The following is a 17903-nucleotide window of genomic DNA, read 5'->3' on the forward strand; positions in this document are numbered from 1 at the left end:
TCCGACCTCCATCTGCGATTTGTCATCCTCGCCAGCCGGCATGTCGAATACATGCGAACCACTTCTGGCCGCACTGAAGGAGTGTCTCCTTCAGTCAGACTGTGTTGTCAAACAAGGGCACCTCCCTTCGGAATGTCTCAGGGACCATACATCCGAGCTTCCTGAAAGCTGTCAAGCTATACGAAAGGCGACATTTGAGTGCAAGCGGGGCCTGGTACGTCTTTCATAGTGCTATTTCTATGCATCGCTAACAAGACGCACTCTGTAGTTGGATATGCGAAAACGATTTCGAGGAAACAACGCGGGTGCTGTCGCTCAGCAGCTCAAAGAATCTCCGGTGTCTTCCAAAACAGAAGAATAATGCCCACATATGGACTCGGAACTTCTAGAGCTTGAACATAATTGTCACTTGAAAAATTCGCAAACGTGTCGAAACGTGCAGTATGCTTCACGTAACTCTGTCCGGTCGGTTGCAGTGCATTGTGCGTTGTTGCTCTAGACTTTGATGTTCATTCACGTGCAAAGTTTATTCGATATATGTGCCTGTGTATCGCCGCACTTGCTACACGCTTCTAATCGGCATTGTACTTGTTCATGCGTTGCACGTCTTCATTCTTCCTTGCTAACTCGAGTCCTTCGCGGCTCTATCCGGACTTCTCTTGATACCTGCGACCCATCACGGACGTCCGGATTCACGAATAATGGCGTGCATAAACTCTACACCGATCCTTCTTGATCACCTACGTGTATTGTCTCTGGCCCGTGGATCAAACAGTCCTTAGATCTGGCCCAAGGTACCGGTGCATTGGTGGCCCGCGTAGCTCAGAAAAGCTGCTGTGGGCCTAAGGCGGTCGACAGGGAGACAGACTTGGTTTAACCAGCGTAATATGCTCCGAGCCAGGGAAAATGCAGGTTGCTCACGCGTACCGTTAGCACGACTACCCTTAGTAGCAGCACTGCACAGCAAGCTTGCTTTCCTTCATTTTTATTCCAGGGGCGGTTTTAGTCGACTGTAAGCATGATTTTCTAGCCTAAAATGAGCGTGCTATGTTATTGTGTCTATATTCATTTTAAGCCAAGGCTCGATGCGCAATTAGCTTCCAGGGTACCGGAAGTTTGTACAGGTCATGCGTAATGCGATTAGTCATCATCCTTGTGGCGCTGATGCGCTTTTCGTGGGTCTAAATAGTGGACGTCATAGACAACGGCACCAGCACTCTCGAAAAATAAATACAGGTATCTAATTCGACAGGGAATACAATACATTGGATAGAATGCGGATTTAAAAACGGAAAGCGAAGTGTTGCAAATATAATGAACGTTCGTGAGCACAATCAAGGATATGTTGGCAGTGTTCTGTAGAGACTAGTTCCCGGTTTACTCTAGGCGACGCTAAACTTTCTTTTCGTCCTCAACCAGCTCTTCGACGCTATCATGTGATGCCCGAACGAGTGGAGACGACGTCGTGTCATATGCCAAGAGCGCGGCTAGTTCGCGCTTGCGCATGCACCACGTGAGGAGCAGTGTCGTAACGCAAGAGAGTCCTATCCATCCCACGATGACACCCGCACTCCGCCCGAGGTTTGGGGTTGTGTCGAAAAGGATTGTGCGCATAGATTGTGACCTGGAAGCTTCTAAGTCGCTGCCGGTTAAGCTCAGAGAGAGACGCTCTCACAAATTCCATATGGGAAAGCCTTTTCCATACGAGAAGAACGGACTCAGCAGCTCTGGGGGAAGCAGAGTCGGCGAGACGTTGTATATGATCTTAGCAAATGTTAAGTAAAGCGTCCACTCTTGATTAAAAAATAAAAATAAAAAATAGAACAGACATACCAATATGAAGAGGAAATAGGGTATATATTTGGGCGTGAGCAGGGTAATCATGGACTCTAGCGACAGTCCAAGGGCGAGCATGCCGAGATAATTGAATATAAAGGCGAGTAAGAAACCGCTGGCAAGAGAATACCTAGAATCATCTTAATAGATGCATCTGTGGCTGAATGGAAAAGGCTCACTTTCCGTCGAACGGAAGCCCGAACGCAAGGCTGACGAGCGTGTAGCTGAAACTTAGTGGCAGGTACGCCGCAAATGGCACAGCCAATCGCAGGAAGAAGTATGACGACAGCCGAAGGCGTGGTGCGATGATGGCGCGGGCGGCAGCATGAGCCATGGTCTGCGAGATGAACGTCAGCAGGGTCGCACGCTCGTCGCGGTGGTTCGGACCGTACCATGATGAACCTGTGTAAAGCTCATTCAGAAGCAGCACGGCACGCGGAACACGTGTGACACGTACGTGAAGATCGTCAAGAATATGTTGCCGACGAGCGTGACAGCCTGTGCTGTTGGCGTCCTGCGTGCGTTTAAATTGCATCAGATAAGGGTCCAATGTATCTGCTGGAGGTGGTGGAGAAGCTCACGTATAGGGCCGAAGATTGACCACGGTCCAGGAAATGGCCGGGCTGATAGTCTGTGGTGCCTGAGACAAAAGTTGCACAGCGGTCTGATTGACTGTGGTGCCCGGTGTGATTTCAGCAAAGTAACGTTGGGCAGCGGCGGTCGCATACGCCGTCACGCTAGCGGTAAGGATCTGCGTTGTGATCGGCAGGACATAGTTCCCAACCGCAGTTTCCTGACGCGCCTGTTCCGAATTTAGACATAAATCTGAGATTGAGTACAACGGAGAAGACAAACTTGGGCATAATAGACGGTGATAGCCTTGCTCGGATCGTAGCTGGGATCTCCGTTTGCTCGAGCGAGACTCAGATTGGCTGTTGCATTGGCTTCGACTAAAATAAACAGTGGGCTTCTCGAAGCGGAGGCAGTAGATCCTGAAGCACTTACTGACGACAGCAATCCATGCTTCGTTTTCGATAATAGCGTTGGCAATGTCTTCATCGTCTCCGGCTGCAACGGGGTCAATGAGCGACCAGCTGAGGTGTTGACCTGGGGTAGACGTGTTCCCAAACGACTCCCACAGCGTGTTTCCAATCCGTGCGCCGTCTCTGTTTATGAACCAGGCTTCGAGGTTGGTTGTAAGCTGCGGCGAACCCGAGAGTGCTCCCCAGAAGCTGCGAAAGATATATCAACGGCTGAGCCGTTTGGGCGCTTAAAAAAACTCACACAGGGAGCGAGATCCACATCAACACCAAGGTGAAGACGATGGGCTTGATCACGACGACGATGTAGTGCCGTCGTTCTGCTGCAATTTCCTGGGCAAAGACTGCATAGGCGGCACGGTTACTTGGGGGTGATCGCCGCGGCGGGGAGAAGGAGGACGTACATCCATGAGGGGTGCCGACGTCGGCCTGGAAGGCATAGCTTTCGGCACGCTTTCCCAGACTCATTGGATTCTGCGCAGACTGCTGGGGCGTGCTGCCGCCGACGGCCGTTTCAGTAACGTTCGTTGGTCCACGATCTTCCTCTGCGAGTTCGGCATGAGCCTGTGCCGAATCTCGGCAGGCAGGGCTTGCCGACGGCGTAACTGTCCACCCGGCATTGGGCGACTGTAATTCGTGACCCGGCATCGACGTCCTGGCCTGCTGCGCGGTGCGGGGATGCTCGGGACTCTGCAGGGAACGGCGGCTGCTGGTGGCGAGCGTTGGGAAAGACGACAGCAGGCACACGACCCTCACCTGCCAGCCATCGTCTTCCAGCCCTCTGGCGCGCTCGCTAGCTCGATTTCGTAATGAGCCGCGCATAAGCGCATACTACGCCCTGGCTTGGCGGCCCTCCCAAGCCACGCACTAGCAGACAGTGGCAGTCCCCCATGCTGCTGCCGTCATACAGCCAAACAAACTCCTCCCTAGGCAAAAAGAACTCAATGCTGCAGTTTTACACCGGCGACGTTCAGTGTCCTTCACGACGATCCCCCATCGTGGAGTTCTCCTTACGGGCGGAGGGAGCGAATAAACTCCGAGATGAGGATTCGTGGTACCGGTACGCCAGCTTGGACATGCGCACTCTGGGTGAGGGTACCACTGTACTCCTCGCCGACCGCGGCTCCACTCCCTCGCTGTGCTCGTTACCACCCTGGCCACTACGCGTGCAATCGATGCGATGTCACCTACTATTTGGTGTCGAACGTGACTCAGGCTGGCGATTTCCCATGGGAGAACTGCCGCTGCCTCCCAAATGAAGGCACGACCGTGTGGATCTACGCAACGGCACTTTTCGCTATCGGCAGAGTCACGCGTGCAAATTTTGAAGGGTTGTCAATCCACTCCGCAGCCAAGAGAGCTCAGATGTATCCGGCAAGGGTCGAGAGCAGACGGCAGCACTCAATGGGAAATCCGTCATTCCTTCCTGGATACGCCGATCAGGACGCAGACGTGTCTGTTGCTGGTCGTGTTCTACGCTTGTGTGCACGCGCAGGCGAAGCAAAAGCGGGTTTGAGAATATACAATTTAAGGGTAGGCGGTACAAGAGAATTACAACTGTACACTAGCTACGCCAAGGGCAGAAGATATAGCCACCAAGCAAAGTAAGCTACTGTATACGCCTTTTCGATAAAAATACACACAGGCAGGCTACTAGACTACAATAGACTCGCAGAAGCATATGAGTGAGTAGGCGTACAATAGCAAAGCTTGGTATGATATCCTACGCAGGAGGGTATAAGATTAGATGTTTGGCAGAATACGAAGTGTGACCATGCGCAGGAAAACGTCCGTCCAGTGCGCAACCCAGAGCCCGACCAGAAAACCCCCCAGAGCCCCAACTAGAAAACCCCAGAAGCCCGAGAAAAAGTGAAACGCATGAAACCCTGAGACGAGCAAGAGATGGATGCAGAAAAGGCGGAAATCAGACCGCATCTGACCTCGGCACGAGGCCAGCCGTGGAGCGAGGCAATTAATAACCCCATTCCATGAAGGCGTTTTCAAAGTCGTAGTCGCTATCGTAAGCAGCCGCCCCGTCTGTGTCGGCCGAGCGGGGAGAAACAGGCGGGGAAAGCCATTCCTTCTCATGACACATGTCTGCCGGGGCGACAGACTTGGGACGGAACTCCCATTGCATGCCGCCGAGCTCGAATGCGCCGAGCGAACGAAGAGACGCCAGAGCGTTCGCGATCTGGCCGTAAAAGGTCTGTTATAGGAAAGTCGCCAGTCAGAACGGACGATCTGCGGAGGACGAGCAGGGGAGAACTCACAGTGTCTGGCGTTTCCCAGAAGGCGCAGGTTGTTATCACCCTCAGGCTCGTAAGGTTTGGACACGCCTTTGTAAGCGCTGCGATGACTGCGACTGGCGGTGCGCTCGTGATTGCGCTGAGCGTCTCGATCCTGGACATCTCGGCCGCCCTCGTAGTTCCATGCTCTGGCTCGGGCGATCCTGGGACTTTCGGGACGTTTGGTGTCCAAGCGAGTGACTCAACGTCCTCGGGTGCGAGGTCGCCTGAGAGAAATAGGGTGGTGAGGGGACGCGAACCCAACAACTGCGGAAGCAGACACGCTGGTCCCGTGTACGTGGACAAGAAGGGTATAGCGGTTTTGGCGAGAATAACGAAGTCAGGTGAGGCCGCTACCTGCAATGAATGCAGGGACGGCGTCCCTTCGAGAAAGCGTGCGACGTTCACATCCAGGGGGAAGGAACAGGAGAAGTTCGCCAAGTTGGGATAGTGCGTGAGGTCAGGGGAACGAGCTTTATCGAAGAGAACCCAGCTCAAGCTGGCGTCGATGTGAATCTCTAAATCGGTGAGATTCTCCATGCCGCGTATGGCCTGATATAGCATGGCGAAGTATGTTTCGTCGACCTCGTCCTGTCCTTCAACGAGACTGATGGAGAAGGAACGGACGAGGGGCAATAGATGAGGCCGTGTCGCGAGTGTACGCACGGCGGACAGATTGTGGGCGTAGGTCGAAACGGAGACGCGACTGTATAGTAGACGGCTTGCACTAGCGTACAAGTCGGCACTTGTACGCGCGAGGGATACGAGAGTCGATGTGCTGAGAGGTTCGAATATGGCCTCCAAGAGCTCTGCGGGGAGGCTGACGAGGGACATGACTTGAGCGATGTGGACAATCACCGTAGGCGCTGTCGTAAGGACGGAGGGCCTGGGCAGAAAGATTGCAGAACTGTCGTTGCCAGGGAAGGATGATTTATAGCGGTTGAAAAAGCGAGGACGCCTTAAGATTCATACGGAACAGAGGGCGTTTTGGCGGACGGCAGGCGCGTGAAGTCGGACACAGGAAACGGGAAGCTGGTACGGCTGTCGAGAGGAATGTCCTCAGAAAGACCGCGCGGCAGGAGATGAATGTGAGTGGGAAAGGAGCCGTGCCGCCGTCAGAACGCGCAAGGGACGTGGCTCTGCACAGCCTTCTTAGTTCATAGAAGCGGGGTCTGGTGAATCAACGGGATGTGGGGGTGATTCAGAGGGACTCAACAACCCTCCAGTTTCCGCCAGGGCGATATAGGGTTCACAACGTTCACAGCTGACGCTGCAAACATATCCCGCCCAAGCACGACGTCGGATCTGGATCAAAACGTGCACCCTAATCGATGCTCTACGTATCTCAAGACGCTATGGCAAAGGGCGGCAGCTATCCACGTTCAGGGTCAGGACGAAGACATATTCTAGCTCGGGTTCGGGTTTGCTCAACGGCGACGTAGTGTCTGGGTTAGGGTTTCCCTGATGGCATACTTTGCGCGCCCGAACGGCCTGCACGACTTGCGTCTCGACCACGACGAGCAGCGCACCGTCCTGCTCACTACCCGCTGTTCCGAGCTCATAACCCCGTTCGATTGCATATGTGCAGACCGTCGCGCGCACTGACAACGCGCGTGATCGGAGCCACTATTGGCAGCTCTCTGCCCAGCCGATCGTCCAAGCCTCGACGACAACTCTCGCGTACATTTGGCACGTCCGCAGCCTGCCTTCAGTCTACGCCGCCCGACATTGAGCGGAGCGGCGACAAGCGCGTTATAGAGAAGTCACAGTCCCTCAAATCGCACAACGGTCAGTCCGAGTGCCGAATTGGCATTAATACCTAATTGATGGGCCTTTGCAGCACCTTTTCCGCGGAGGTCGCATCATTGCGGCTCGCTGTCAGTCAAGGATGCTGGCTCCAGCGTCACGCTCACAGGCTGGCTTCTTCCAGGCCGGTAAGTTGGCGATTAGTTTAATCCACGCTCCCTAACTGAAGGTTATAAGGAAGGTGGGCAAGGCCCTCTACTTCTACCCTCTGAAGGACCCTCATGGCACCATTCAATTAGCAGTGTCTTCGGCGGTTGGTGGAGGGGAGACCCTCGAGCTTATGCGGAGTATCCCTGTGGAGTCGACGGTTATTATCGAGGGTGTCGTCTCAGAAAGACCCCCAAAGCAAAAGCGGGCTGTAAGATATTCTCCCACCGCAAATCGGAGATGGCTGGAGATAGACTCAAGCGCTCTCATACCCCAATAGCTACCCGGAGGTGACATCGAAGTGACAGTAACCTCCTGTACATTACTCAATCCCGCGGAACAGCCCCTTCCGTTCGTACCTTCCGATGAGTACAATTTGGTACGTGGACTACTATGTATCTCTGTGATGTCTGCTTGACTCCGGCAAGCCTGCCGAAGAGTTTAGGCTTCGATATCGTTACCTCGACCTGCGGCGGTCCGTTATATCAGGCAACCTCCGAAAAAGAAGCCAAGTCGCGCACCTCATCCGAACTACGCTACACGACCACGGTTCGTGCGCTTTTGTCGCTTACGCATGATTTTGCCGAACCGCTCTGAGACTTACATCACAGGTTTCGTCGAAGTCGAGACGCCTGTCCTACTTAAGTCCACACCCGAGGGTGCACGCGAGTTCCTAGTCCCGACTCGAACGGCCACCTCTACTCCATCCGTCAAGTCTTCTATCGGCGCAACACGGCGCGAGTCGTTCACACAGCCCCTCTTCTACGCGCTCCCACAGTCGCCACAGCAGCCCAAGCAGCTGCTGATCGCTTCTGGCGCCGTCGATCGCTACTACCAAATAGCCAGGTGCTTCCGCGATGAGGATGGGCGCAAGGATAGGCAGCCCGAATTCACCCAGATAGACTTGGAAATGGCTTGGGTCTCCTGGGGAGACTACCCCTCCAACAATAATTACGGTCAAAAGGATAGCGACTCATGGCGCATTGGTGGTAAAGAAGTAAGGGAGACCATCGAACATCTGATTCGCAAAGTCTGGTCAGCGGTGGAGGGGATTGAGCTGCCCTCGTCATTTACAGTAATGACGTATGAGGAAGCTATGGGCCGCTTTGGCAGCGACAAGCCGGATACGCGCTTTAGCCTTGAGGTGCGCTTTAACCTTTGTGTCGTAACCTGGCGTATACTTCTCAGGGTCTGTCGCTGATTTAAGTCACTCTCACACGCCTATAGCTTCAGCTTGTCACCGACCGGTTCCCTCAGCCGGTAAGAGACGCGTTAGCCAACGAGGATCAGATTTTAGAGACACTGGTCATACGTTCTACGGACACGCAGTTCAAGAGCGCCGCGGAGAAGGTAGGGTTATATGAAGCCGCGATGAGTGTGAGTTTTGGTCTTTCTCGTGGCAAGAGTGTTGTCTCAACAGCGCCCTATGCGCTCCCGCAGGATGGCGCCTATATGGTACGCGTACTGTCTGATGGAACGCTCAACACCGCGAGCAGAGATGGATCATTCGGCATTCTCGGCACACCCAGCACCGTAAGGGATGCACTGGAGCTGAATCCCGGTGACACAGCCTGGCTCGCAAAGCGGCCTCGCACGGCAGAGGTAATTTTGCTAATACTCCAACGCCGTATATTCACTGACCGGACGCTCGCATATAGGGCGGCTCGACAGCACTCGGCCGTCTTCGTTTGCTGCTCGCCACTCTGGCACAAGCCGCCGGTGAATTGGTCTTGCCTGCGGCGCCGCATTTTCTCTGGGTCACGGAATTCCCCCTATTCACGCGAGCCGACCCTGACAAAGAGTTCCTTGCGCACGGACGCTGGAGCAGCTCACATCATCCATTTACGGCACCAATGTGGGAAGACATCGAGAAAATGTATGATGGTCGGATTGCCGAGGTACGTTTCGGCCGTCGTGCTGCACCACATTGCCTTGGTGCACAGACTGATTATTCTCTTCTGCAGGTGCGTGGCCAGCATTACGACCTCGTTCTGAATGGCGTCGAAATTGGAGGGGGTTCCGTTCGCGTGCATGACGCAAAGATGCAAGAACACATTTTTGGGAAGATCCTCCAGGTTAGTCAACAGTGACACAACCGCCCAGCGAACGCTCGATTAATTACGGTCTACACAGCTGAGCGAGGATGAGAAGGCGTCTTTCAGCCATCTCCTACATGCGCTGCGCTGTGGGGCTCCGCCTCACGGCGGCATTGCGTTAGGTGTGTTCGGATCGTTCTTCCGAGTTTTGTTGTACACCTAAACATCATTGCAGGTTTCGACCGCCTCATGGCGATCTTATGCAAAACAGAGTCAATCCGAGACGTGATCGCCTTCCCCAAAACTGGCGCAGGCACTGACTTGTTGTTCAAGAGCCCTGCACCAGTGGAGTCGGAGGATGTCTTGCGGCAGTATGGCATAACTCAGGCTCTTGTCGTAGATGCATAATATACACAAAGCAGAGATACAGCTTAATCGTAGTGGAAATCTGAAGGTCTCGGGATACATATCGGCCGGAAGTGGTGGTCGTGAGATTTGAGACGACCCTACAAAGAAAGCATACAGATTGTCCAAGAAGGTCAGGCTCACAAGGAGGGTGAAGCTGTCAGGTCAGATCGTGGGCTGAGTAGCACTCGGTCTTGGAAGGGAGCGTCCGGGGCTGGAGGTGACGGAGATGACGACGGAATGCGTACAGAACCTCTGGGCGTAACGTCATCCCGTAGGTCTGGTGGATCGGACTGTCGCGTCGGCCCCCAGGATGATTCTGGATCATGACGATCATTCGCACCGTTCACACGTGCCTCAACTGTTATGGCTTCGGTGGTGCTTCTGACGACTGGAGTAGCATCCCCGCTTTCTCCGTTAAGGTGTTGCGAGCGACTCTCATCGATGACCGCGAGGACACTTCGCAGCTTCGACTCCGACTTGCGGTGGGAGTGCGCAGGCAGAGAGGATGTAAACGGAACGGAGTGTCGCCGGCTGACGGCGGGTGGTGAAACAGAAGGTGAGACAGTGGCCGCTGATGAACTTGGTGACATTGGAGGCGTCGAAGGAACATGAGTCCATGCTGCAGCGGTTTCTGGAAAGAAGCCGCCCGCGTTGGTCCAGGAGCTCTTGCCATCACTACTGCCCTCAAGGTCGGGAGTCGATGTGAGAGGACTCGGAGTGGCAGATGGTGTGTTTGCCATGACAGACAAGGGTGGAAGAATTGAGAAAATTTTATCTTCGTCAGGCGGGGGGCCGTACGAATCGAATGGATCTGGAACTGCTTGCAGCATAGGCTCGATGATCGGGTCAGACCTGCGGTGATCATAAGCAAGACACAATCAAAGTTGAGCACACTGCGTACGCTTTGGAGGTTAGTCTGTCAAAAACATCGAGCGTGGACCTCAAAACGAGGCAGGTTTTGCCTTGAACGGTATCCCAAACTTGCTCCTCATGCTCCGCGATTTCTTGATAGTGCTGCGCTCTGAGGTCGTCGAGGTCGTCGACTTGTCGCTGAAGTATAGCCAGAGCCTCTCGGAACGTCTGCAAGTCTTGTAAGAGTTATCAGCTCCGACCTATAACGGATATTCTCCGTAACTCACTCCGGCCCTTCCTCTGCATATTCTCCCTCTCTATCTGTCGGATAACACGACTCTTTTCTCGAAGAGCCTTCTCGTAAGCATTGGAGCGTTCCTGCAGTCATGCCAGCGTTAACACTGAAGGTGCATATATAGCAAAGCGCGACAGACTGTAACGATGGAACGGTAGGTTTCTAAATGCTGACGCAGTGGTTTCTCGTATTGCTTGTCGAGTGTATCCGCCTGAACGCTGTATGAGCACACATACAATATGGAACCATGTCCGAATCACCAGTACATGCCAGTGATTGCTCATGAGGTGATGCAACCCGGATGCGGCTTGAAGACGTGTACCAGCCTCGTAGGTAGGGCCTTTCAGACTGCTTCGGGTCAATCACAGGTATGCCCACTTAGCACTTGGACATACCCTGCACAGGCCTCCATAGCATCCGCAAACTGCGCGGTAGCTCTTGACATAGCCAGGAGTGCTTGCCGATAAGCGGCGCTCTTGCTCAGTAGCTGCGGATGCAAGTCAGTTACCCCCAAAGCAGCAGCATCGAGGCGGCCAAATACCTCTCCGTATGCGTGTACGCTCGCTTTGAGATCACCTCTGGTGACAATCTTATCGGGTCCATTGGGACCGAAATTCATGGCAGACGCATTTGTAGTCTCTGTGAAAGTGGGCGACGGTGGACCGGAGGATACCGACGGACGCGGGTTGATGGCTAGAGAGCGAAGAGAACGAGCCCTTGGCATCGTTGCGGGCAGTGAGGACGAGGGAGAAAACGAAAGATGGGCACAAATGCCAGCCTCGGTCGCTAGAGATGATGTCGCTGGTGCGCGCTCTCCCGAATTCGGCAAACGCGCCGCGGGCGTCAATAATATGCCTGCACGTGACGAAATTTGTGCCGCACCTTTGCGGCGGCAAGAGTCGACCCGAACCAACATTTACCTGGCTTTCCCATTCGTCTATAGGCAGCTTCCTCTCCGGTTTAGCACTTAACTATGGCTGACGATGCCAATACTATTGCTACTGCGTCAGTTGAAGAGACAGCCGGCATAGATGACGTGGAGGAGGAGGAGTCCAAGGTATGCATCCTATCCTACAGGTAGCCAGATGATCTCACTGGCGAAGCGGCTTTTGCCCTGCATTCTATAGGAGATCCTCCTCATGAAACAGCGTGTGGAGGAGATGGAGAGGGAGGCAAACAAGCTTCGAGAACTTCAAGCTGCCGCCGAAAATCAAGAGCATGAAGGCGGTGCCAGTGATGCCTCAGTGCCTATGGAGACTGAGGATGAAAGGGCGCAAGCTGATCAACGCAGTATATTCATAGGAAATGTGCATCAAGGTTTCTTGTGCTTTTCTTCTATCTAACAACGATGCATAGGTTGACTATGCCTCTACGCCTGAGGAGATTCAGCAGCACTTCCAGGCATGCGGTACCATCAATCGAGTAACTATCCTGTGTGATAAGTTCACAGGCCATCCAAAAGGGTGCGTCTGGACAGCGAAATCGCATGCGAGAAGAATCTGAAGAATGTGTAGCTTCGCGTATGTGGAATTCGCTGAACCTGAGTCCATCGACACAGCACTAGCCATGGACAACTCACTCTTCCGTGGTCGTCTCATCAAGGCACGTCCTGTTACATTAAAGGACACTTGCATGAGTCTGACCATTTATAGGTCACTTCAAAACGTACTAACATTCATGGCTTCAACCGCGGCCGAGGCCGTGGCGGATATCGAGGTGGCTATCGAGGTGGCCATCGCGGTGGATCGTACGGATTCAACCCTTACGCTCGCGGGCGTGGAAGGTAAGCTTAAGCTCACATGTATGTTTGTCGTGTATCTCACCGACTTTTGTGCAGGGGACGCGGACGCGGATTCTAAACCTTCTGCGTGGACATATCTTCTTCGGCTTTGCCATACTATATACTTTTTTTTGCTGTACTCCCTAGTTGCACCAACAAGCTGCCTTTATTTTGCTGTTATTAATCTCATTTTTGAGATTCTGTGGCCTGATGTTAGTAATAAACGTCAATAAACGCCCGCATCTAGAGAGGGAAGCGTACTTAGCGCTTTCAACCGCCTTTCATTCCGACCACTCGCTATGGCTCTCAATCCTCTACGAAGATGGGCTAGATCGTTAACAACGGCTGCGTATCCATTTTCCAAAGCGGCCATAATACCATCCAATCCACCACCGCCACCCTCACCGGCCCTGTTGCAGGGCAAGGGTCTCATACCCTTCCTCAAGCAAACCACTCTTCCTCCAGAGAAGCAAAAGCTCCTTGACACGCTCTTCGCCAAGAGGCATCCCGAACGAATTCAGCCCGGTTCAGTGCTTACGGTCTCCCTTAATCACGCGCCGGGCATCTTCTCTGGTGTCCTCCTCAGCGTCCGCCGGCGCGGGCTCGACACGTCGTTCGTACTCCGGAACGTCATCAACCGCACTGGAGTGGAAATGCAATTCTTCGTAGCGTCACCGCACGTAAAGGAGATCAAGATTCTTTCGAAGGCGGGTAGTAGCACAGGTGGAGGGAGGTCAGGACGCAAGATGCGTAGGGCGAAGTTGTTCTACTTGAGAGACTCGCCAGAGAAGATGTCGGCTATCTCTATGAGCGTGAAGGGGTAAAACCATAATCATTCAGAGTATGTTCTCTTTGTTGCATACTGCGTCCACAACTGAGCGTTGCAACCAGGTGCAAACTGGCTCTACTGCATATGTGGTTTGGAGTTGTGGAGGGCACACGTTACGGTCGCAACGCGCGGGCAGTCCGTGCAGTCCGGCTTCGTCTGGACGCCTGGCCATCCTGCTTAGCGTGGGCGTGCATGAGGGGCTGCCACCGAGTGACATTGCGTAGCAGGCCCTGGAGTTTTGCCATCCGGGCAGCTTGTAGAGTGATAAATAGACCGCACCGACCTCCGAAAGCGACATATTATCTCTCCGGAGGATATAAAAACGCGCTTGCGTGATGTCAGGTTCTTCGTTCCTGCCATGGACCTCCTGCCATCCTCGTGGGTGAGTCTCTCGGCTACGTCAGTGATCTCGAATTCGGTCTTTGGTGAGAAGCAGTGCGTTCGCGTCCACTAGGATTTGCATCTTCACTTGTGGTGTTTCTGTGCTTTTGTTTGACCGACGAGAGCTCCACTGCCTGGCCGCTCACACCGGCTGCGGGCTCAGCTCCGGCACGGGTAGGGACGGACACCGCCTCCACGCTGACTCGCCCGCGTTCACGCACGTACGAGTTGCGCAGATTGTACTCGGAGAGAGCATAGGACCGGAAGAGGAATGCTAAAAGGGCCTAAACATGGCGGTGTCCGCCGACAACCATTGGCTCCCTTATGCCGTGCACCAACGTCCGCAGTGTGAATAGGCGCCGAATAGCACTTCTATATACGCCGCACCCGCGGTGAAACCACCTCCGAACAACTCACGTTACGACCGTTTGCCGCTTTTTTTCGGCCCAGGATTCTGACGACAAGCCCGCCGACAAAGCTCTTGTGGCCCGGGTAGTCTTTGGCTGGGACAAAGGCCTTGATCCTCGTCCAGATCTCTACTGCGGAGTGTAAAGGCTTCTTGCTGACCGTCATGACCGAGACGAACACGATGTCGACCTCTCCCGATGGAAATGAACACCAGACGAATTCTCAGCCCAAGAAGAAGAAAATCGATGACCCTCCACTTCCACCAGACCTCGGCATGAAACCTGTGCAGCTCCAGCGTCGCCGGGTTTGGCGAGCATGTGAAAGCTGCAGGTGAGCATCCCCTACATGCTTCGTATCTCCTCATTATAGCTTTTTTACCTTGCGTAGACGGAAGAAGATTAAGTGCGATGGAGTCGAGCCTACGTGCTCACAGTGTGCTGCGTCCAAGTCCCAGTGTACTTGGCTCCAGACAAAAGACAGGGCGGCGTTAAGTAGACAGTGAGCGACACCCTCTCTTCGCCGAAGATTATTGAAGGAGTTCTGAGATCCCTCATCGTAGCTATGTTCAAGAGCTCGAAGCCCGTCTCCAGCACATGGAAGGCCTTTTTCAACAGATCTCCCCGGTTCTCGAACAAATTGGCCAAGCAACCGGCCTTGATGTCTCCGGCCTTGCGTCCGGTTCTGGTGCACCTGGCTCGAACACCATCCCTCCCAATCTCCTTCAAGCTCTCTTGAACGCAAGGAAAGACCCGTCCGCTGCCCCCACGCGATCATCATCTCCTACTCAGGTGAAAACGGAAGACGACATGTCGGAATCGTTCGGGCAGCTAGCGCTTGATGAGCACGGCCAGATGCGCTGGATAGGTAGTTCTTCCACCATGTCTCTCATCCAGTCGTTCAAGACCCTTACCACGTCGCCTATGCATCGCGTCTCCCCCATGGAGGAGGACCCGCTTGCGCCTGGACCGAGCGTAAACAAGCTGTATTTCCCTGCATCTGTCTTCTTTGGAAAGGTCCGTGTGCTTCCTGGACCCGAAGAGGTTGAATGGCCGCCTAAGGATCTCGCAGACAAGTTGGTACGTGACGGAGTTTCCTGTGTTTATAAAAGTTTAACATGTGTTTCAGGTTGATGCATACTTTACTCGCTTCCACTTCCTCATGCCAATCATTGACAAGGCGTCGTTCCTTCGACGTTACGTTTACATCATGGATAACCTCGGCGACAAGGCAATAGCTCGCGAGCAGACAGCGTTTCTTTCCCTTGCGAACGCGGTCTTCGCTTGCGCGGCAAAGCTTGTAGACGACCCGCGGTTATCTAATACCGAAGGCCTAGACGAGTCCGGAATGGGTATGGTATACTATGAACGGTGCGTTCCAAAAGGTGGTGGTTCAAGCGTGCAGACCTAACAGTTCCATCTCAGGGCCTTGATCCTCCATTATATTTGTCACTCGACCATGCTGGTCGAGCATGTCCAGTGCTTCCTGCTCATGTCGACCTTCTTGTGCTCAGTGAACTGCCTGCCGCAAGCCTGGATCCTCGTAGGTCAAGCCGTTCGTATCGCGCAGGATATCGGTCTGCACGTATGTGGCTCTTACTCCTTTTGACCCTGCCGGATGCGAAGCTGAGCTTTCACAGAGATCTCCGCGACGCCTCGTGATTGATTCGATCGAGAAGGAAACGCGGCGTAAAGTCTGGTGGGGTTGTTACATCCTGGACCGAATGCTCGCCCTAGTGCTCGGACGACCTCTCGGCATCGATGATAAGGACTGCGACGTTGAACTGCCTGTGGACGTCGAAGACGAGAGCCTTCCAGAGTATTTCGCGGGTGCGAACATGTCGAGGAGCTCACCGTCTTTGATGAAGGGATTCATCGAGCAGATCAGCTTATACTCTATCGGCGGCAAGGTCCTGCGCCAGGTGTATTCCTTGGACAAGTGCAAGGAGTACCTTGAACCGGAGAAGCGCGCGGAATTGAACCGTTCGGTGGAGTCGCTGGACAGAGCCCTTGACAAATGGTGCGAAGAGCTTCCGATCGTCTTCAAGTCGAATCCCATCTCCGACAAGCAGGTCTCCATGGCGGCGGTTCTCTGTACACACTACTACTCCATTCTGACGACTCTGCACCGCAATTTCTTGCCGGTCAAACCCGACCAACCAGTCCTTGCCCGATCGACAGCAAAGGCTGTCTCAACGGCCCGAGCGTGTCTTAGGCTTGCACCTTCCATTCGGAACGTTGTTCCGCCCAGTCATCATATGGCGTTCTTCATTCAGACTTTATTCAGCTCTGCAGTGATCATCCTCCTGTATGCCATGCACACTACAGACCCAGGCGCAGCACGCACCGCAATGGATGAAGCGAGAAGCTGCCTCGGATTCCTTGAGAGCTGGGAAGGCTCATGGCCTGGAGCGCGCAAGTGTAAGGAGTTGCTGGAGGACCTTATCGCCACGGCTGCGCAAGCGATTCGGTCTCTCGTCGACAACCAGGCAAGGATACCCCCACTGTCGACGCCTTCCAATCCTTCGTCGTCAGGCACTCCGCAGAACCTCCCTTCCGGGCCTGCATCTCCGTCTCCCGTACCTGCTGGCTCCATGGGTGCTCCTGTGAACCTGCCAGCTGGAAGGGTACCGGTGAAGGACAGAACTTCGAGGCGCAACCGTTCGAGGGATCCTCGGCTGTCACCGCGATTGATACCTCAGTCTGGTTACCACCGCCATGATCGTAAGTTCTCAGTTACGTCGTAATATTCACTGACTCTAAATCGTCTCCAGCGTTAAGCCAACGCGCACGGTCCACTTCACGCAAACGCCCAATGGGTGATGATGATTTCGAGTACGGCAACCCGTCGTTGTCCAGTGTCCTGTCCGGTTCGTACCCAGGCCGGTCGACACTCAGTGCACATAGTTCGCCTGTCTCGGTCAACAGCCATCCATCACCGCCAACGAAACTAGAACCAACGTTGGAAGCAAGTCCGCAAATGGTGCCGATGAATTCATTCAACATGAATCCTCAGTCTCCCACCGTTCAAATACCTCAATCTTCACAGTACCAGACTTACGACTACGGCATAGCTCAAAGTCCGAGCGAGAATAACTGGACCGGCAGGGATCCGAACGGCACTATCTACGAAGACCCGTCACAGGGCAACGGCAACTACTCGTTCATGCGCGGCACAGGCGAGCCCGGTCTGGCCCCCACTCAGTACATGGATCAACTAGCCGAGATGGGCCAGAACCTATCGATCATGGCCGGCAGCCCGCCGCAAATGTCTGGCTTTGCTGGCCCTGGACTGCCCTTCAGAGGTCTGGACTTCATTCGCAACTACACTCCGGGTGGTTACACGATGTCCAACGACGACGCCTTGTGGCAGACACTCGACCCGGACTCTTTCATGGATCCGCAAATTCCGTTTACCTTTGGTGAACTGCCTCCTGATGCGCATGACGGACAGCAGCACTGGTCCGGCGAGGGACAGCCACAATAATTCTTGTAGTATTTATGGTTGTAGGTGACTATTACTCTATGTTCTCTATGATTCTCCGTGTAGGTGTAAGAACTTTGGGAGACCGTTTCGGCTCCTTGCCACCCTTGGCTCTCATGCCTTGTCGCTCTCCATTCTCGCCGTTATTCGTTCGTCTCTTGCTTTCGTACCGGTCGCAATGACCATATACGTAGTACTACCCGCTGTATCGATATTGGTTATGTCCTATCATAGCTTACCTTTTAACAACGACTACTAACACCCCTACCTATTTTTATTCGTTATTTCGAGCTCAGGAAATAATATCAGATGTCCCCTCC

At 53.8% G+C, this 17903-nt stretch overlaps 8 protein-coding genes across 8 annotated transcripts; 5 read left to right on the plus strand and 3 right to left on the minus strand.

The window, feature by feature from the left end:
* Nucleotide 1: 1 nt before the first annotated feature.
* Nucleotides 2–803, plus strand: PHACADRAFT_114812 (uncharacterized protein). Its single transcript, XM_007392203.1, has 2 exons — nt 2–214; nt 269–803. The coding sequence occupies exons 1-2, from the start codon at nt 41–43 to the stop codon at nt 359–361; spliced, it is 267 nt and encodes an 88-aa protein (XP_007392265.1). The 5' UTR covers nt 2–40; the 3' UTR covers nt 362–803.
* A 409-nt stretch (nt 804–1212) lies between these two features.
* PHACADRAFT_181681 (uncharacterized protein) lies at nt 1213–3751 on the minus strand. Its single transcript, XM_007392204.1, has 10 exons — nt 3121–3751; nt 2842–3068; nt 2692–2786; nt 2418–2638; nt 2294–2350; nt 2229–2238; nt 2016–2173; nt 1834–1966; nt 1676–1764; nt 1213–1624 (listed from the first exon to the last, which is right to left on the minus strand). Exons 1-10 carry the CDS (start codon nt 3696–3698, stop codon nt 1393–1395), a joined length of 1800 nt encoding a protein of 599 aa, XP_007392266.1. The 5' UTR covers nt 3699–3751; the 3' UTR covers nt 1213–1392.
* A 627-nt stretch (nt 3752–4378) lies between these two features.
* PHACADRAFT_250381 (uncharacterized protein) lies at nt 4379–6069 on the minus strand. Its single transcript, XM_007392205.1, has 2 exons — nt 5147–6069; nt 4379–5082 (listed from the first exon to the last, which is right to left on the minus strand). The coding sequence occupies exons 1-2, from the start codon at nt 5993–5995 to the stop codon at nt 4849–4851; spliced, it is 1083 nt and encodes a 360-aa protein (XP_007392267.1). The 5' UTR covers nt 5996–6069; the 3' UTR covers nt 4379–4848.
* Nucleotides 6070–6687: 618 nt separating this feature from the next.
* PHACADRAFT_250385 (uncharacterized protein) lies at nt 6688–9581 on the plus strand. The gene is made up of 12 exons (XM_007392206.1): nt 6688–6949; nt 7002–7095; nt 7145–7325; nt 7395–7493; nt 7543–7663; nt 7726–8258; nt 8342–8491; nt 8555–8716; nt 8773–9012; nt 9079–9189; nt 9248–9332; nt 9386–9581. The coding sequence occupies exons 1-12, from the start codon at nt 6742–6744 to the stop codon at nt 9556–9558; spliced, it is 2157 nt and encodes a 718-aa protein (XP_007392268.1). The 5' UTR covers nt 6688–6741; the 3' UTR covers nt 9559–9581.
* Nucleotides 9582–9613: 32 nt separating this feature from the next.
* PHACADRAFT_250386 (uncharacterized protein) lies at nt 9614–11478 on the minus strand. The gene is made up of 7 exons (XM_007392207.1): nt 11247–11478; nt 11101–11192; nt 10966–11053; nt 10845–10916; nt 10698–10788; nt 10460–10646; nt 9614–10410 (listed from the first exon to the last, which is right to left on the minus strand). Exons 1-7 carry the CDS (start codon nt 11427–11429, stop codon nt 9696–9698), a joined length of 1428 nt encoding a protein of 475 aa, XP_007392269.1. The 5' UTR covers nt 11430–11478; the 3' UTR covers nt 9614–9695.
* Nucleotides 11479–11619: 141 nt separating this feature from the next.
* On the plus strand, nt 11620–12650 carry PHACADRAFT_250387 (uncharacterized protein). The gene is made up of 6 exons (XM_007392208.1): nt 11620–11762; nt 11833–12012; nt 12062–12168; nt 12220–12307; nt 12358–12488; nt 12543–12650. Exons 1-6 carry the CDS (start codon nt 11679–11681, stop codon nt 12562–12564), a joined length of 612 nt encoding a protein of 203 aa, XP_007392270.1. The 5' UTR covers nt 11620–11678; the 3' UTR covers nt 12565–12650.
* Nucleotides 12651–12835: 185 nt separating this feature from the next.
* On the plus strand, nt 12836–13291 carry PHACADRAFT_49910 (uncharacterized protein; the record flags this gene model as incomplete). The annotated part of the gene is made up of 1 exon (XM_007391268.1): nt 12836–13291. A coding segment is annotated over one exon (456 nt), but the record flags the coding sequence as incomplete, so codon positions are not given.
* A 391-nt stretch (nt 13292–13682) lies between these two features.
* On the plus strand, nt 13683–17897 carry PHACADRAFT_250391 (uncharacterized protein). The gene is made up of 7 exons (XM_007392209.1): nt 13683–14433; nt 14491–14601; nt 14663–15179; nt 15229–15470; nt 15525–15684; nt 15740–16823; nt 16874–17897. The coding sequence occupies exons 1-7, from the start codon at nt 14267–14269 to the stop codon at nt 17584–17586; spliced, it is 2994 nt and encodes a 997-aa protein (XP_007392271.1). The 5' UTR covers nt 13683–14266; the 3' UTR covers nt 17587–17897.
* Nucleotides 17898–17903: the final 6 nt, after the last annotated feature.

Source organism: Phanerochaete carnosa (assembly GCF_000300595.1).
Source record: "Phanerochaete carnosa HHB-10118-sp unplaced genomic scaffold PHACAscaffold_2, whole genome shotgun sequence".
NCBI lineage: Eukaryota > Fungi > Basidiomycota > Agaricomycetes > Polyporales > Phanerochaetaceae > Phanerochaete > Phanerochaete carnosa.

Excerpts from the sequence above, each read along its gene's own strand:
- PHACADRAFT_114812 (XM_007392203.1), top strand. The coding sequence starts at position 41 with ATGTCGAATACATGCGAACCACTTCTGGCCGCACTGAAGGAGTGTCTC. Across the intron at positions 215-268 it reads TTGAGTGCAAGCGGGGCCTG|TTGGATATGCGAAAACGATT; the intron begins GTACGTCTTTCA and ends CGCACTCTGTAG.
- PHACADRAFT_181681 (XM_007392204.1), bottom strand. The coding sequence starts at position 3,698 with ATGCGCGGCTCATTACGAAATCGAGCTAGCGAGCGCGCCAGAGGGCTG. Across the intron at positions 3,069-3,120 it reads ATGTGGATCTCGCTCCCTGT|CTTCTGGGGAGCACTCTCGG; the intron begins GTGAGTTTTTTT and ends TATCTTTCGCAG. Across the intron at positions 2,351-2,417 it reads GTCAATCTTCGGCCCTATAC|GACGCCAACAGCACAGGCTG; the intron begins GTGAGCTTCTCC and ends AAACGCACGCAG.
- PHACADRAFT_250381 (XM_007392205.1), bottom strand. The coding sequence starts at position 5,995 with ATGTCCCTCGTCAGCCTCCCCGCAGAGCTCTTGGAGGCCATATTCGAA. Across the intron at positions 5,083-5,146 it reads TCTGGGAAACGCCAGACACT|ACCTTTTACGGCCAGATCGC; the intron begins GTGAGTTCTCCC and ends TTCCTATAACAG.
- PHACADRAFT_250385 (XM_007392206.1), top strand. The coding sequence starts at position 6,742 with ATGTGCAGACCGTCGCGCGCACTGACAACGCGCGTGATCGGAGCCACT. Across the intron at positions 7,326-7,394 it reads CCCCAAAGCAAAAGCGGGCT|CTACCCGGAGGTGACATCGA; the intron begins GTAAGATATTCT and ends ATACCCCAATAG. Across the intron at positions 8,259-8,341 it reads ATACGCGCTTTAGCCTTGAG|CTTCAGCTTGTCACCGACCG; the intron begins GTGCGCTTTAAC and ends ACACGCCTATAG.
- PHACADRAFT_250386 (XM_007392207.1), bottom strand. The coding sequence starts at position 11,429 with ATGCCAAGGGCTCGTTCTCTTCGCTCTCTAGCCATCAACCCGCGTCCG. Across the intron at positions 11,193-11,246 it reads GCGTACACGCATACGGAGAG|CTACTGAGCAAGAGCGCCGC; the intron begins GTATTTGGCCGC and ends TTGCATCCGCAG. Across the intron at positions 10,789-10,844 it reads CCTACCGTTCCATCGTTACA|GAACGCTCCAATGCTTACGA; the intron begins GTCTGTCGCGCT and ends GCATGACTGCAG.
- PHACADRAFT_250387 (XM_007392208.1), top strand. The coding sequence starts at position 11,679 with ATGGCTGACGATGCCAATACTATTGCTACTGCGTCAGTTGAAGAGACA. Across the intron at positions 11,763-11,832 it reads TGGAGGAGGAGGAGTCCAAG|GAGATCCTCCTCATGAAACA; the intron begins GTATGCATCCTA and ends TGCATTCTATAG. Across the intron at positions 12,308-12,357 it reads TCCGTGGTCGTCTCATCAAG|GTCACTTCAAAACGTACTAA; the intron begins GCACGTCCTGTT and ends GACCATTTATAG.
- PHACADRAFT_250391 (XM_007392209.1), top strand. The coding sequence starts at position 14,267 with ATGACCGAGACGAACACGATGTCGACCTCTCCCGATGGAAATGAACAC. Across the intron at positions 14,434-14,490 it reads CGAGCATGTGAAAGCTGCAG|ACGGAAGAAGATTAAGTGCG; the intron begins GTGAGCATCCCC and ends TACCTTGCGTAG. Across the intron at positions 15,471-15,524 it reads GGTATGGTATACTATGAACG|GGCCTTGATCCTCCATTATA; the intron begins GTGCGTTCCAAA and ends GTTCCATCTCAG.